The sequence below is a fragment of the Gobio gobio genome (genome assembly GCF_949357685.1).
Source record: "Gobio gobio genome assembly, chromosome: 10".
Classification (NCBI taxonomy): domain Eukaryota; kingdom Metazoa; phylum Chordata; class Actinopteri; order Cypriniformes; family Gobionidae; genus Gobio; species Gobio gobio.
In genome coordinates, this window is record NC_137116.1 from 57,919,449 (window position 1) to 57,934,676 (window position 15,228).

Below are 15,228 nucleotides of genomic sequence, written 5' to 3' on the forward strand. Positions count from 1 at the left end.
AGGTAAGCTGTTCCAATCAAAGGGGGCTTTAAATTTGAAAGCATGTCTTCCAATTTCTTTAGATATATTTGGAACAGAAAAAAAGAGATGATCAAGGTGTCTCAGGCCATAAGTTGACCTATATGGGACTAAATATTGCTTCAAGTAAAGAGGATAATTAAAAAAGATACATTTATAAACAAACTGAAACCAGTGTAGCTGTCGTCTGGCCTTAGGTGATAAAAGATTTAATTGTTGATACATATAACAATGATGGGTTAAGAACGGGCATCTCAACACAAATCGACAGAGACTGTTGTAGACAACATTTAAGGGTTTCAGGCATTATTCTGTTGTACTCATATAAACAAAGTCAGCGTAATCAATAATAGGAAATAATAGCTGAGTTACAAGTCTTAATCTAATCAGTGGTGGGAAACAATTAATTGAACGATATAATAATCTTAAATTATAGTTTACTTTTCTCACTATAGAGTCAATATGAGGCCTAAAGGAGAGGTTGGAATCGAGCCAAAGGCCCAAATATTTGAATTTCTCAACATTCTCCATAAGTATACTATCTGAGAATTTAATTGATAGACTATTACCTTGGTTACGTCGGGCAGACCAAGTGGAAAATAACATACTGTATGATTTACTTTTATTCAGTATAAGTCCGTTATCCGAAAACCACCTTTGAATAATATTAAAATCGAATTGCAGTGAGGATTGAATCAAATTAATATCACGTTTTGAAGAGTAAATAACTGTATCATCAGCATACAAGAGAATTTGACTATCAAAGCACATTTGAGAAAAGTCATTAATAAAAATTGAAAATAAAAGAGGGCCTAAACAAGAACCTTGAGGAACACCCTTTTCCATTATCATGAACTGAGAGAGAGAATCATTGACAATTACACACTGACGTCTGAAATGAAGATATGAATTAAACCACAAAATGGACTTTTCGGAGAGACCAATGTTATATAATTTATCTAGGAGAATATAATGATCAACCAGATCAAACGCTTTGGTTAGATCTATAAATATTGCAAATAGACAGTAGACAGTAGACAAATTATTGTCCAAAGATGATGTAACATCATTAACAAATTTTGTAAGAGCAGTAGTGGTTGAAAAATTGGGCCTAAAACCTGATTGATTTGGAGAAAAAATAGAGAACTCATTTATGTATTTAAACAATCTCTTGGATATAATTTTTTCAAATGCTTTAGCTACATTACTAATAATTGAGATTGGTCTGTAATTGTTAGGATCAAGAGGATCACCACTTTTATATAAATGTATTACTCTGGCACACTTCCACATGACTGGGACTTTACAAGTAGATATAGATAAATTAAATAAATCACATAATGGATATGCTAGAACATGAGAGGCAATCTTAATAAACTTTATCTCTAGATCATCTATACCAACTCCACTTCCAGATTTAATTTCAGAAATTGCCCGCTGTACCTCAGTAGGAAGAATTGTGGTTAATGAGAAAGAACTGTTTGCAACATTACTATTTACAAAGTTGGAGTAACAGAAGTCAGGTGGACGTAGATTACAAACAGAAGAAAAATGTTGATTAAAAGCGTCAGCTACAGAAGTTGGATCACTAATAATATTATTATTTATTCTAATTTTTGCAAGGGAGCTCTTATTAGATTTGTTCAATAAGCAATTAAGTTTTTTCCAAAAATGTTTCGGATTTGAAAAATCATTTAATAATGAATTTTTATGATAGTCAGATGTAGCATTTCTTGTTTTAACAGTACAAACATTTCTTAATCGCTTATATTCAATCCAATCTGCCAGATCTTTTGTTAAATGGTATTTTTCCCAAGCCTTGTCCCTTTGCTTGAAGAGATATATTAAATCACCGGTAATCCATGGTAGATTTCTACCCTTCACTTTGACTGATTCCCATGGAGCATGTTTATCTATAACTTTTAATACCTCAGTATAAAAGAAATTCCAGGCATCATCAACATAAGGAATTAAGCCCATCCTGTTCCAATTAATACATAACAAATCTTGAATGAATGCATCATTATTCATATTTTTTAATTGTCTTACCTTGATTATTTTTGGTGGTAAACGAGGTAACCTTATTTTCCAGGTACAAAAGATAACTGAATGGTCACTAAAACAGTCAGATAGAACACCCGAATCAACAATTCTATCGGGATGTGTGACCAAAATCCAGTCTAAGAGAGACCTGGAGTTCCCCTCGACTCTAGTGGGTTCCCGTATTAATTGAGTAAGATTTAGACTCTCAAACTGATTCCTCTCTTTCAACGAGGACCTATCAAGCCAATTTCGATTAAAATCTTCAAGTACTATAATTTCATCAGAACAATTTAAAGAATTTGATGAAAACATATTCTAACAAAAAGACATTCAAAGTCTACGGGGCTTACGCTTACAGTAATACGTTCAGAAGATAGGTTTGCGGAAACATAAGTAGCAACTCCTCCACCACGACTGCCTCTATCTGCTCTATATACATTATAGCCATCAAGACTTATTTCATCATCACGTACATTACTATTTAACCAAGTTTCAGAAAGAGTAATAACAGCGGGTTTATTATATGAGAGCCATGCTCTAAGAAGATCAATTTTATGAGGTAGACTCCTAATATTTAAGTGAATAACTAATAAACCTTTAACCATAGTCATTCAGAAGTAGATAAGAGAGAGGGACATATGAATGGATGGAAGAGCAACACACACACACACACACACACGCACAAACAAGCACAAACTGCCTGGTCCAGAACATTTGAAATTAAAAAATAAAAGGAGGAAAGAAAAACAGACTATCTGCTAATATACTGAATATTGTAATTACATAATTTACTTACTCAGCTCCCAATATAATCAAAAACAAAGGAAAGCCCCTTCTAGTAGCATTATAAAATTAAGTCACACCATACAACTAAGGAGCATGCTTCAACTTTTTATCAACAAGGGCTTAGAACACAAATTAGAGCACAAGTTACTTAAAACAAAAGAAAAAAATAAAGTGATGTTGTTTCACATATAATCAATTCAAACAATTCAATTCAAAACAAATCAAAGCCATCAAAGAAAGTCTGCAGCATTTTGCAGCAAGTTCCAGGACAATAAATCAATAAGAAAAGACAGTTAGCGTTTTACAGCGCTCTGTAAAAAACAGTTAGCTTCTGCTGGAGTTTTGAACAGAAGAGGTTTCCCATTAAAGATAATCCTAAGGGTAGCCGGGTAAATCAGTGTGCATTCCAGTTTACGTTGTTGGAGTTGTTTCTTTATGTCATCGAATTGACGTCGCTTGCTAAGTAAAGCAGCACTAAAGTCAGGAAATATATGGATACGATCACCGTTGTACTCTAGTTGTTTTTTCTCCCGGGCAAGTCGGAGGATTTTGTGCCTATCAAGGAGACTAAGACTCTTCACCATAATCACCCTCGGCTTACCGCTGTCTTTGGTCCGATGCATTGGAGAACGGTGAGCCCTCTCAATGACTGGGGGAGTAGTAAAACTTTCTTTCCCGAAAAGCTGCTGAATCAGACTGGAAATAAATCCACACGTGTCCTTGCCCTCCGACAACTCGGGAACATGAACAAAGCGCAGGTTATAAATCCTATTACGGTTCTCGGCATCATCCACCTTGTCCCGCAGGTAAGCGTTTTCACTCTTAAGTGTTTTGATACGCTTTCCAAGATCGGATATATTATCCTCGTTGCCACTGACTCTTTGTTCCAGCTCCGATATATGTTCTCCCAGGTTTGATAAGGAAAGCTTTATTGTCTCTAAATTCATCTGTAGATTATCCATCTTTACATCAAAATGGGAAACCATTTCGGATTTTAATTGTTGTAGTTCGTCCAAAAGGAATTTGTTTGACGCGGTCTGCTCCATTATGGCTCTAGTACAGATCAAAGCTGACTGCTCGGAAAGAGCTTTCTCAAATCAATAATCAGCGGAGACTTTTAATATAGGCTTTCAAATTCAAAATAGTACTCATCACAAAGTTAGTTGAAGGCAAATAATTCCATAATTAGCAGACAGTCTGCACCAGACACTCACGCCATCGCCATCTTGGATCTTGATCGAAGATCTGATTTTACAGTGTAGGCTTATGCCTTGTATGTGTGAAGTTCAAAACTGTTCACTGTAAAAAATATTGCCTTTGTTTTACTCAAAAAATGTTTTATTCAAAACTATTTGCATCAGACTTTTAAGTATTTTGAACTCATCCAATTTGCGTTTGACCAAATAGACTTTACATGTCTTCAACATGCACCCTTTAGTAATTTCAATTTTGTGTAGCTGAAATATAATTCAACTGAGTAAGCGGCAATGAAATTATATGTAAAACTCAAGTAACTCAAGTAAATACATGCAACATGCATTACTTCTGTTTCACTGTTCACCATTTCATGTAATAAGCAGTCTGCAGTAGAGATGAACCACAACACTGCTAACTAACCCTAACTGCTATAAACAGGTGCTCATCGAGCAAAGCAATTCATATGATGCGCTGCACCTACTTGTCGTCAGCCTGTCGTCAGGCGTGGGCCGGGTTGGGCTGATATTTCCCACCACTATCCTCGCGCCGGGCCCTTGATCAAGCATTTGTGTTTTTTTAATCATTACTTTATTAGCCTAATTGGGTGGGCAGAAAGCTATGCCATAATCGGAAATAATATAATTTTAGCAAAGTAAGAACTAATACTACAACTAAGAAATAAATGTGTACAAATTTGCACAAGTCAGGATTAGTCTAAAGATGTGTCTTAAACTCACAGCACATGCAGTGATGAAGCAGAACCTCTTGGTTACGTATGTAACCCTCGTTCCCTGAAGGAACGGAGACGTTACGTCAGTTACTGACGAAATGGGGGTTTCGCTTAGAAGCCAATCGCCTTTGAGATCTACAAAATGAGCCAATGGCATGAAAATGCCATGACTCTGCGGAATTTGCATAATGCAACCCCGCCCCACCGCGTGGGTATAAAGCCGTTGCATTGCACACTGGCATTATGTTTCCCTACTGAAGAGCCGAGGCATGAGTGCCTGGCCGTTCCAGTGGTACAGACTGCATACGGAACACTCTGGGGTATCCAGCCACAGGTGGAAATATTTCAACCCCAGGGGTGGCAATGTGTCTGGCCAAGGGAAGACACGTGCTCGAGGAGACTTACCGTGGAAATACACATATGGGGGTTGCCCAAAGGGGGAACCATGCACACGGAGGCACCTAGCCGGACACGAGGGCCTACCAATCGGGAATGCACTCTGGTGTCGACATCAACAGTGCTGGAGGAATTCAGGGCCTGCTGAGAAGCTCACATGAGTGGAGATGCGCACGCATCCAGTCCGAGGAGTGGAATGGCGCAGGAAGCGATGACACCTGAGCCTGTCCACTTACTGGCCATTTGGGGCGAGTACACGAGAGGACACAGGCTCCACTGGGAAATTATAGAATCTTGTGAATATGTTGGGTGTCACCCAGCCTGCAGCTCTACAAAATGTCTGCTCCACAGATGTACCCGGGGTGAGGCAGCGAAGTGGAGTACTCAGACCCGACTCGGGAGGCCCGGAGCCGGCCCGGAGTGTTGCCTGAGTACTCCGGGTGGGGCAGAGTCTGGGTGAGCAGTGTGGGCCACTCTGCTGCCCCCTGGCGAGGGGGGAGAGGGGAGGAAAGGAGTGGCAAAGCCCGGTTTCATCGCACACTGCCAACCTGACCCTCTCGGGGACCAGGGAGGAAGAAAATTGCTCTGAGCATGTGGGTACTGCTGGACTCCGGAAAGCCAGCAGCAGGACCTAAACCGAAAAATATTCTCCCCCCAGTCCGGGGTGCGGACACCGTCTCCCTGAGCAGTTCCCCTCTGCCCGTTTCAGGGTCGCTTGCCCTTGAGCTTGCCAGCGGACTTGGCGGGACCCTGGATGGGTTGGGCGCCTCCCTTGCGCCCGGCCACCTGCTGCCTGGGTGGAGGCTGCTGATTGGCTTAGCAGGGGCGGAGGCGGACGCAGGGTGGCGCCCTCGGCGACAAGCAGATGGAGGCGCTGCGGCCGACGACTGGGTGGAGGCAGCAGCTGGTCGTTGGGGCAGGATGTTTTTTTTTTTAACCACCTCCATCTGCTTCTGGGCCACCAAGAACTGCTGGGCGAAGTTCTCGATGGCGTCGCCGAAGAGGCCAGCCTGACAGACAGGGGCGTTGAGGAACCGAACTTTGTCGGGCTCACGCATATCTGCCAGGTTTAGCCCCAGCTTCCTGGACCACTAGTGTGGACATCGCCTGACCCAGGGAGCATGCAGTGACTTCCATCACCTGGAGAGTGAGGTCCATCACCGCACGCAGTTCCTGCATAACCCCTGGGTCGGGACTACCCTCATGCATGCAGGACAGAGGGCAGTGAGAGAGGGAAAAAACGTTTACAGATTATGGCCCTTTTGGTGTTCCATATTTTGGCACCAAATAGTTCCACACTGCTAAGTTTTTCCAATGCACATCCGGGCAGCCACCCCGGAAAGCATTGCTGTCAACTCTGAATCTGATTCAGCATGAGCACACACCATTATAGTGGGAAACTCAGCATTATCATTTCCAGCACATAACAGCCCTCTCTCCGATGCAGCAATTGACATCTGTCCTCTGCCAGAGCCCCAAATAAAACGCTAGGTCCCCCTTTTTTTCAGAAAAGGACCAGCAATCCCATCTGTAAGCTACCAGCAGGCCGACTTGACAGCACATGGTGCGCTGAACACTCAAGCCCCTAATAAAGAGGCACAGTGAACACCGCACCGACGTGGCCATGTTCTCATAAGGGAATATGAACCACCCACGAACAAAGTCTCAGCACGCTCGTGATGCGATAGAGGAGTGGGGGCCCACGGGGAATGAACCCGGCGGGGAAGCCCCACTGTAATCCTCAGGTCACCAACGCTTATTAGCCAAAGTAGCCCCTTTCTGGTGCACCAGAAAAGGAACTAGATTGGGGAATAAGCAAAGGGACTCAACCCCGTTTGAGGTTTCACAGTCTCGACCACGCACCAGAGCACGAGTGACGTGCTGGGTTGCCGTGACAACCCCTGCTATCAGCCGGCGCGAGACGGCACACGGCGCACTGAACGTTCAAGCCCTTGTGAGAAAGGTGAGACGAACAACGCACCGACGTGACCATGCTCTCCTGAGAGAACATGGACCACCCATGAACGCGATCTCACATGTTAATATGCAAGATAGAGAGTGGCCGTCAAATGAGGACATCCACTTCCGTATTTATACCCGCGGTGCGGGCGGTGCGTGGATCGCATGCCAATACGATTGGCTCGTTTCTAATACACTCGAAGTAGATTGGTCTCTGAAGACAGATCCCAATTTGACTGAAAGGGAATAAACAAAATAAAAAATAATGATTTTTTTTACTTACAGCCTCAATGATTAATTTAGTGTTGGTGGTTATCTTGTAGATATTTGTAAAATTTTAAAATGTTTTCATAAAACATTTTAATGCTAGTTTACTATAATTTTCTGAGGAACAGGTCTGCAATATTGCCTGCAGCAAATTGCATGTAATATATATTTTTCTTTTGTCTAAATAACGTTTCGAGAAGGGAACTTTTTTTTTTTTTATTATCAAATGATACTTCTTTAACACAGAATTTGCAAAGTCTAAGTTTCAGAAGTGAAAAAAATTACTATAGTACTATGGAGTTTTGGGATGACTGGGAAAGTCATATAAAGTCATTAAAGTCATGTAATATAATTAATTGATGTGAGTTTGAATCAATGAGATCTTATTTGAATGTATAGTAAATTAATAGAACATGTGGCTCATATGCAAATGCCAAGGACTAAACTTCTTTAGCACAGGAAACGTGAAGGAGAAGAACTGAAGGGTGAAACTGAGTTGATGCAGACTGTGTTAGAAGCACAATCGTTTGAGGCACGATGAAGCTCCTTCTTCAGGTCCTTTTGCTGGTGGTAATGTTAGCTTTATGTAAGTACATTGCTTTATCTCGTGTTTTACTTCATAATGTGCGCAGGTAATAAATCATATTAAAAATAAACTATTGTTATTTGTTTTATCCAGATAAATGTCAGATGGGAGAATATGAGGTGACTACTTTTGACTACTGTATGCACTCTATATGTATAAACAGAACAGAAATATCATTAGTCTTTTCTCAGCGCTGGATTAGATTTACTGTAGTAGAAAATAATGTTATATTTTATTAATGAGCTTTTTATGTGCCTTTGTTCGACAGGACACAGACTTTTTTGAGATGTCGGATATAGGAAATGAGGAAAGTATGACCTAATATTCTAGTTTTCTGATTTTCTAACTGTATAAAAGGTCCTTGAAATAATAACAAATTATAATGATAATAATAACAAAAAAAGCCCTAATCTCACAACCGGCATGTTTTAAGTTAAAGTGATTCTGGCTAATTGTTTTTTATTTTTAATCATTGTTTGTCTTTTAATAAACTAATACACTGGAATTAATTAATTAATTAAAAGCAACATTAATTACTTTCCTCAAAACAACGGCATTGCATCATCTTGCTTCATTTTGACACATTTGATTATTAAAGTATGTTTTGTCTAACTCTTGATGGCGGCTCTGTCGTCGTCAGTGAGGAACCTGGGTGTGCTCTTTGATACCAATCTCTCATTTAAAGCCACGTTTCTAGCATCTGTTAAACTGCTTTCTACCATCTTAAAAATATATCTAAATTACGGCACATGCTCTCAATGCAAAATGCTGAACAGTTAGTTCATGCGTTCATGACCTCAAGGTTAGATTATTGTAATGCTCTACTGGGTGGTTGCCCTGCTCGCTTAATAAATAAACTCCAGCTGGTCCAAAACGCAGCAGCTCCAGTTCTTACTAGAACCAGTAAGTATAACCATATTAGCCCAGTTCTGTCAACACTGCACTGGCATTAAACATTGCATACATTTTAAAATCTTGCTTATTACTTACAAAATCCAGTACTTGAGCGAGCTCTTAACACATTATACTCCATCACATCTATTGCGGTCTCAAAACTCTGGCTCTAATACCTAGAATATCAAAATCAACTGCAGGCGGTCGATCCTTTTCCTATTTAGCTCCTAAACTCTGGAACACACTCTTCCTAGCATTGTTCAGGAAGCAGACACACTCTAGACTTATAACACATCTCTTTACTATGGCATACACACAGAACATTATCAATTTATATTATTCAAATCAGTTAAAGGATTAGTTCATTTCAAATTGAAAATGGGGTGAGTAAAATATTAGGACAATCTCATCCAAGATGTTCATGTCTTTCTTTCTTCAGTCGAAAAGAAATTAAGTTTTTGAGGAAAATATTCCAGGATGTTTCTCCTCATCATAGACTTCAATGGCAACCAAAATGTTGAAGGTCCAAATCAATGCAGTTTCAACGGAAGGGCTTCAGAGGCTCTGCACGATCCCAGACGAGGAATAGAGTCTGATCTAGACAAACCATCCATCATTTTCAAAACAAATAACAAATGAATGTTTTAACGTAAATTGCTTGCCTTGTGCTGCTCTGCGACGTGCCAAAGATTGCGCAATCACGTTGAAAACGTCACGCTAGATGTAGGCGTATTTCCTGCATTTGGCCCAAGTGTTCAATAGGCGTGACTGAAAGTGTGTCCAGAACATTTTATTACCAGATGGGACACACTTATAGTGTTGTAAAAAATGCAAGTGTTTACAGAGCTTTTTTCCCAATACTTTACATTTTAAAATAAACGTCTAAATGTTGTTCAGTAGTCGATATGTAATAAAATGTGCAACACTTGTTTCCAAATTATATGTAATATATCATTAATTTAACTTACAGTGCAACATTTTCCTCGATATCTCGCGATTTCGGGGGTACATGAGTTCCCAAACATAATGCATGATGGGATATGCTTAGCCTTCAATATTGATCCGAAGTGTGGGTTTAGTGTGCATTAAGGGCACTGCACCGTGGCACAATTTTAGCTGCAGATATTTGTAACATGTTCACATTTCTCCAGCATGTTGATGTGTTGTGTTTCAGATGTTCTAGTGCCGAACATCACAGTGTACGGAAAGATGGAGGACAGAGAGCATGATAGTGTGATAGTGCTGTGTAAGTTTGACCAAATGGCTAAAATGAGATACGGTTGGTGGACGCAGATGCGGCTGTCTGTGGAGAGTGAACTGAACTACACAGAGGAAATAGAAGAATGCACTGGTGTTATATGTGTGTTTATGGTCAGTGTGAGTCCACCTGCTTCCTTCACCTGTGTGCATGAGATTCATTCTGATTACCTGTACAGCGAGACCTACAATTACAAGCGGTCAGGTAAAACAAATACATCTCTGCTATAGAAGTTTAGATGAAACAATATTGCCACGCGTTTCCATTTTCCCATTTTAAAATATTGTCATCTGTCTTCCTCTCTCTACCTTTCTTTCTTCCTCATCTGCTGATGTTTGGGATGTATAATTAGATATTTAAAAATGCACAGTAATAATACAGCTGATATTTTGTATGTGTCTGTCAAATGTATATAAGCCTAAACTTCTTTTTGCCTGTCATTGCATTTCCATGCATTCTTGGATCATCATGAGGAAGGAGTTTCTTTATTCTACATCTGCTTTTCCTCCTCCATTGCTGTTGTTCTCGTCATCATGACTGTGGCAGTGATCGTGATCGCCATCAGGAGAAAGCTAAAGGTGTGTGTTTCACCAGTTACTCACAGTCAGATCAAAATCTATAAATTAAAATTCATACAAATATGCTGAGAGCTTCTCAAAATGCTTTGTTATCATTACTGGCTCAATCATCCTCTCTTTTGGCTGCTAAAGATGCCTTACAAGAAGCTCAAATATAGACTTGAATACAGATGAAGTGAATGAACAGAGTTTCTCTTCCTCAATCTTATTGCTGACGACTGTAATGGCTTCACACGTTATGTCTACAGTCAGAGCTCAGTATAGTTTCCTGTGTTCCTGCAATTAAATTTTCACACCAGTTGTTGGTGTGAGACGCATTCTGACAGGCAATGCTTTAAAGACAATTCTGGCATTAATATTTGATGAGGTTTACTGTCCTGACTGTGTTTCTGACAGGTTTGTTTTCAGGATTTGATCAGTCTTGAGCTTCAGTGGTTTTCCAGGACACACACACACACACACACACACACACACACGCACGCACGCACGCACGCACGCACGCACGCACGCACGCACGCACGCACACACACACACACACACACACACACACACACACACACACACACACACACACACACACACACACACACTAACCCAGTGAACTCTGTGTGCTCTTTTGTTAACACAGACTCCATCAACACCACCACAACTGATACGGGCAACGACTACACGGATGCATAAATAACCAGAAGACTTTCTGAAGAGAGAAGAACAAATTTTGGTCACATGCTACAATAAGGTTTAATCTGTTAACTTTAATTAGTTAACATGAACCAATAATGAACTACATTTCTACAGCATTTATTAATCTTAGGTATTGTTAATCTCAACATTTAATAATACATTATTAAAATCCAAAGTTGTATCTGTAAATAAACTAAATGAACATTATTATTAATAATAATAAAATGCTGTACAAATATATTTATCATTATAATTTATGTTAGTTAATGCACTTACTTAATAAATGAGTGTTACCCAAACTTTTACTGTAAAAATCTAAGTAATTATACAGATAACCTTTTGTACTTCTTATTTTATTTGGAATTAATAAATTAATTCATATTACATTGTTATTATTCTTAATACAATTTTAGAAAAATATTAATTTGTAGAGATTTTCTTTTATATTTTATGTGATGATGCACATCTAGAACTGTGCACTGCTGATATTGTTTATGAATTGTTTATGCTGTAATATTCCTCATTTGTAAGTTAGAGATAAAAATGTCTGCTAAATGATTGAATATAAGAATAAATGCTTCATTACTGCTGTAGCTTTCATTTCTGTCTACATACAGCAGAGGGCAGTAGCTTATGTTATAAAACACACATATTTCTTATATAATGATTACTTGCATGACAAGACATACTAGAAAATGTGAATTGCAGATGCTAATTACAATGAACTAATACATGCGTAAAAAAGGTGGCAATTGTTTTTTTTAGGAACTGGGAAATGAATATGACAAACATGTGCTAGTTCTGTTTTCTAACTAGATCCACTAGGGGGCAGCTGTGTGTAGCTGTGGCTTAATACTGCCATACTCATCTGAATACTCTATACTCTATGCTTCACTCATAAACATATTTTGTTCTGTGAACGAAAGCTCAAAAGAAAGAGGAAAATAGTTAAAAAACATCCTACAGAAATACAACAAACCCAAACTAAATCTGCATGTGACCAGTATACAGTCTATATCTGAACACAACTGTACAGCATGCAGTCATATGAAAAAGAAAGTACACCAACTAACCATAATAATAAAAATCATCTGGTCCTTGGCAGGTCTTAAAATTAGGTAAACAACTTTAGATGAACATCAACACATGACATATTACACAGTGTCATTATTTATTTAACCACAACTAGGCCAAAAATGGAGAATACGTATGAAAAACTAAGTACACCCTTAATGCTCCCATAGGAATTAAGAGGGTAAGTATTAATCAGGCGATGCTAATCAAAACCGATCGATGCCCGATGCCAATTCTGAACTTTAAAAATGATGCCGCTGAGCATATTAACATATGTGTTGTCCTTAAGGGTTTTAATTTTCAAACATCTACTAAATGTTTGTTGATGTATATCTTCAGGCAGAAAATGAGAAGTTAATAATTACTTTTCATTTAAAGGAAATCGTTTATAGAAACACTTATTCTTATCATGTGATGTCACTGCCTGTTAAGTCACTTCCTGTTAGCCCTTCCTGCATGAAACTGACATGGTGTGCTCTTGTTATCAATCCATTCGCATCCGCTACGAAGCATCATAAAGGCAATGCCGTAAGTTAACTTGTATGACTTTTGATGTGTTAAAGGTTGTATATCAGGAAGTATTTTGTGAAAAGGATGATGTTTGATGAATTTGTTTACTATTGTGTATAGCAATGCTAATAGCTATTGTAACTGGGAACAGCAGTGTGTACATGTTAGCCATTCAATGCAATGGTATTCAAGAAATGGACACTGATTACTGTTGTATTGTTTTATTACAGTTTTCACCGTTATACGCTTATGAGGAATTGTGACAGTAAATGATCAAGCTAACTACGACTCTGTCTTCATTTGCAACGGTTTAACTTGGTGTTTAGTCAGTTTCAACACACTGCACGAGAACACTACAACATATTTAATTAGAATTTAGTGATTTCATAACGCTGAGCAAATTCACCATTCCATCTTAACTTGAAGCCTTACACAATGTAATGGTGTGGGTGTATGTAGCTTTAAAGGTGCACTATGTAACTTTTCCGTCCGCTAGAGGTCGCCTGTTCAAAACAAAGGCGTAGTTTGATGACGGCACGTTTGAGCGCAGAATCTTGGGACATGTGGTCTTCACCTCAGCCGGTGGGAAAGAATCGGGATAGGACTCGGGCAGAAATGATTATTAACGTTACTGTAGTGAAGCAGAGCAGGACGAGTGTTGTGGAGCTGAGGAACCGCTGGAGCCATTGTTCATAAGATCAACGCAACACACGCCTCGCGAGCAGCGGGACTTTTATTATGAAGCCACAGTCTCCACTTCCTCCGCTCATGAGTGTGAGGTAACGCAGCTCTGTTGATCATATTACACACATCTGAGTGTGTTGATGATGGGATGGCGTTACTCTGTGTTCTCTCAGCGGCTGCTATGACACTTTGTAGTAATGTTTGTTCGTGTGGGAAGAAGGAGGTGGGAACTGGCGAACGTTCAACATACTTTTAAAGGTCCCATGGCATGGCATTTTTCTATTATTTTATAGTGTTTCCTGAGGTGTACTTATATTGTTAGTATGATTTTTACATCATAAAATGTCATAATTTAGAAATAAAAGGCATTTTTTCTATACTGCTGTTTGCCCTGTGGCTGAATGCCGTTTCAAGAGGCGTGTCTGCTGTGAGACTTCAGTAAAAACGCCCACTGTGATTGGCTGACATCTTTGCATTTTAAATGAGCGGAGGGGGCGTGGTTTAACGAAGTCTACGACGCACGAGCTGCTGCCAGAGAGACGGATGGACCTGAGTTCACTTCTCATCAGTTCTCTCAGCATGTCTCAGTTCAGGGTGAACTGTTGTAGTTACTAGCATATACTTCAGGTTATTAGTTTATTTCTAGTCGGAGGGGCTGTCACTCATGTCAGAAAGTTAGTAACTTTAGTAAATTAAACTTTGTAACACATGCAATGTACCATTACAGCGAGATGAACGAGTTAGTAAGTGTTGATTAAAGCATTATTTCTAGATATGTTCCAATTAACGTTATATGAATAGCGTCAGTGACGCGCATTGAGTAACTTACACAGCGCAAACAAAGACACAACAGCAGTAATCGAATGTAATCCAGTTTATTGTGGGGATAGCTGGCTAGCCTAGCCGGATACCCTCACGCTTACCCCCCTTCTGCTTAATCTCACCCGCGTTTGGTGCCTCCGCTGTGGGCCAGATGCAGTACTGGGGGTCGGGGATGTTGAAGGCCGAGCCTCGGCGTGCGTGAGGTTTATCTCTAAAGATGTGGCTCTGCCGATGTTGAGCAGAAACTCACGACTGTATGCACATTTTAGAACAGATAGACGCGACGAGGACATACAAAAACACTGACTCACAAGATAGAAAACACGAAAACACCATTCTGTCGGGAGAGAGAGAAGCCGCAGCGTGTGCACGAATAATAAATAATTAGCTACACATAAGAAATCAATGATCACAGATCAGAAGGAACTGAAAAAAGACTTCTGTTTTCATTTGTACATCCAAACACTGAGAAACTGCCAGCATTCACTCGTTCACAAGTAATGATCTCTCGAGCGTTTGCATGGGCGTGCCAGATTCTCTGGGCGGAGGAAAGGGAGGAAACCGCTCCTGCTCTGATGTCATAACAGGAGACTTCAGGATTGGCTAGTCTGGATTTTCTCAAAGGCAGAGAAAGACAGCCAGAACTCGGTTTTACACCGATCAACATTTCTATCCACTTGGGGACAATATTCAGGCTAGGGGAACTCATATTAATGTTGAAATACCTCATAAAATGAAAATT

General features: G+C 39.7%; 1 protein-coding gene across 1 annotated transcript; it reads left to right on the top strand.

The window, feature by feature from the left end:
- Positions 1–7,865: 7,865 nt before the first annotated feature.
- LOC307132716 (uncharacterized protein) lies at positions 7,866–11,988 on the top strand. The gene is made up of 6 exons (XM_079827226.1): positions 7,866–7,982; positions 8,076–8,101; positions 8,251–8,293; positions 10,051–10,338; positions 10,612–10,712; positions 11,341–11,988. The coding sequence occupies exons 1-6, from the start codon at positions 7,934–7,936 to the stop codon at positions 11,395–11,397; spliced, it is 564 nt and encodes a 187-aa protein (XP_079683352.1). The 5' UTR covers positions 7,866–7,933; the 3' UTR covers positions 11,398–11,988.
- The last annotated feature ends 3,240 nt before the right edge of the window (positions 11,989–15,228 follow it).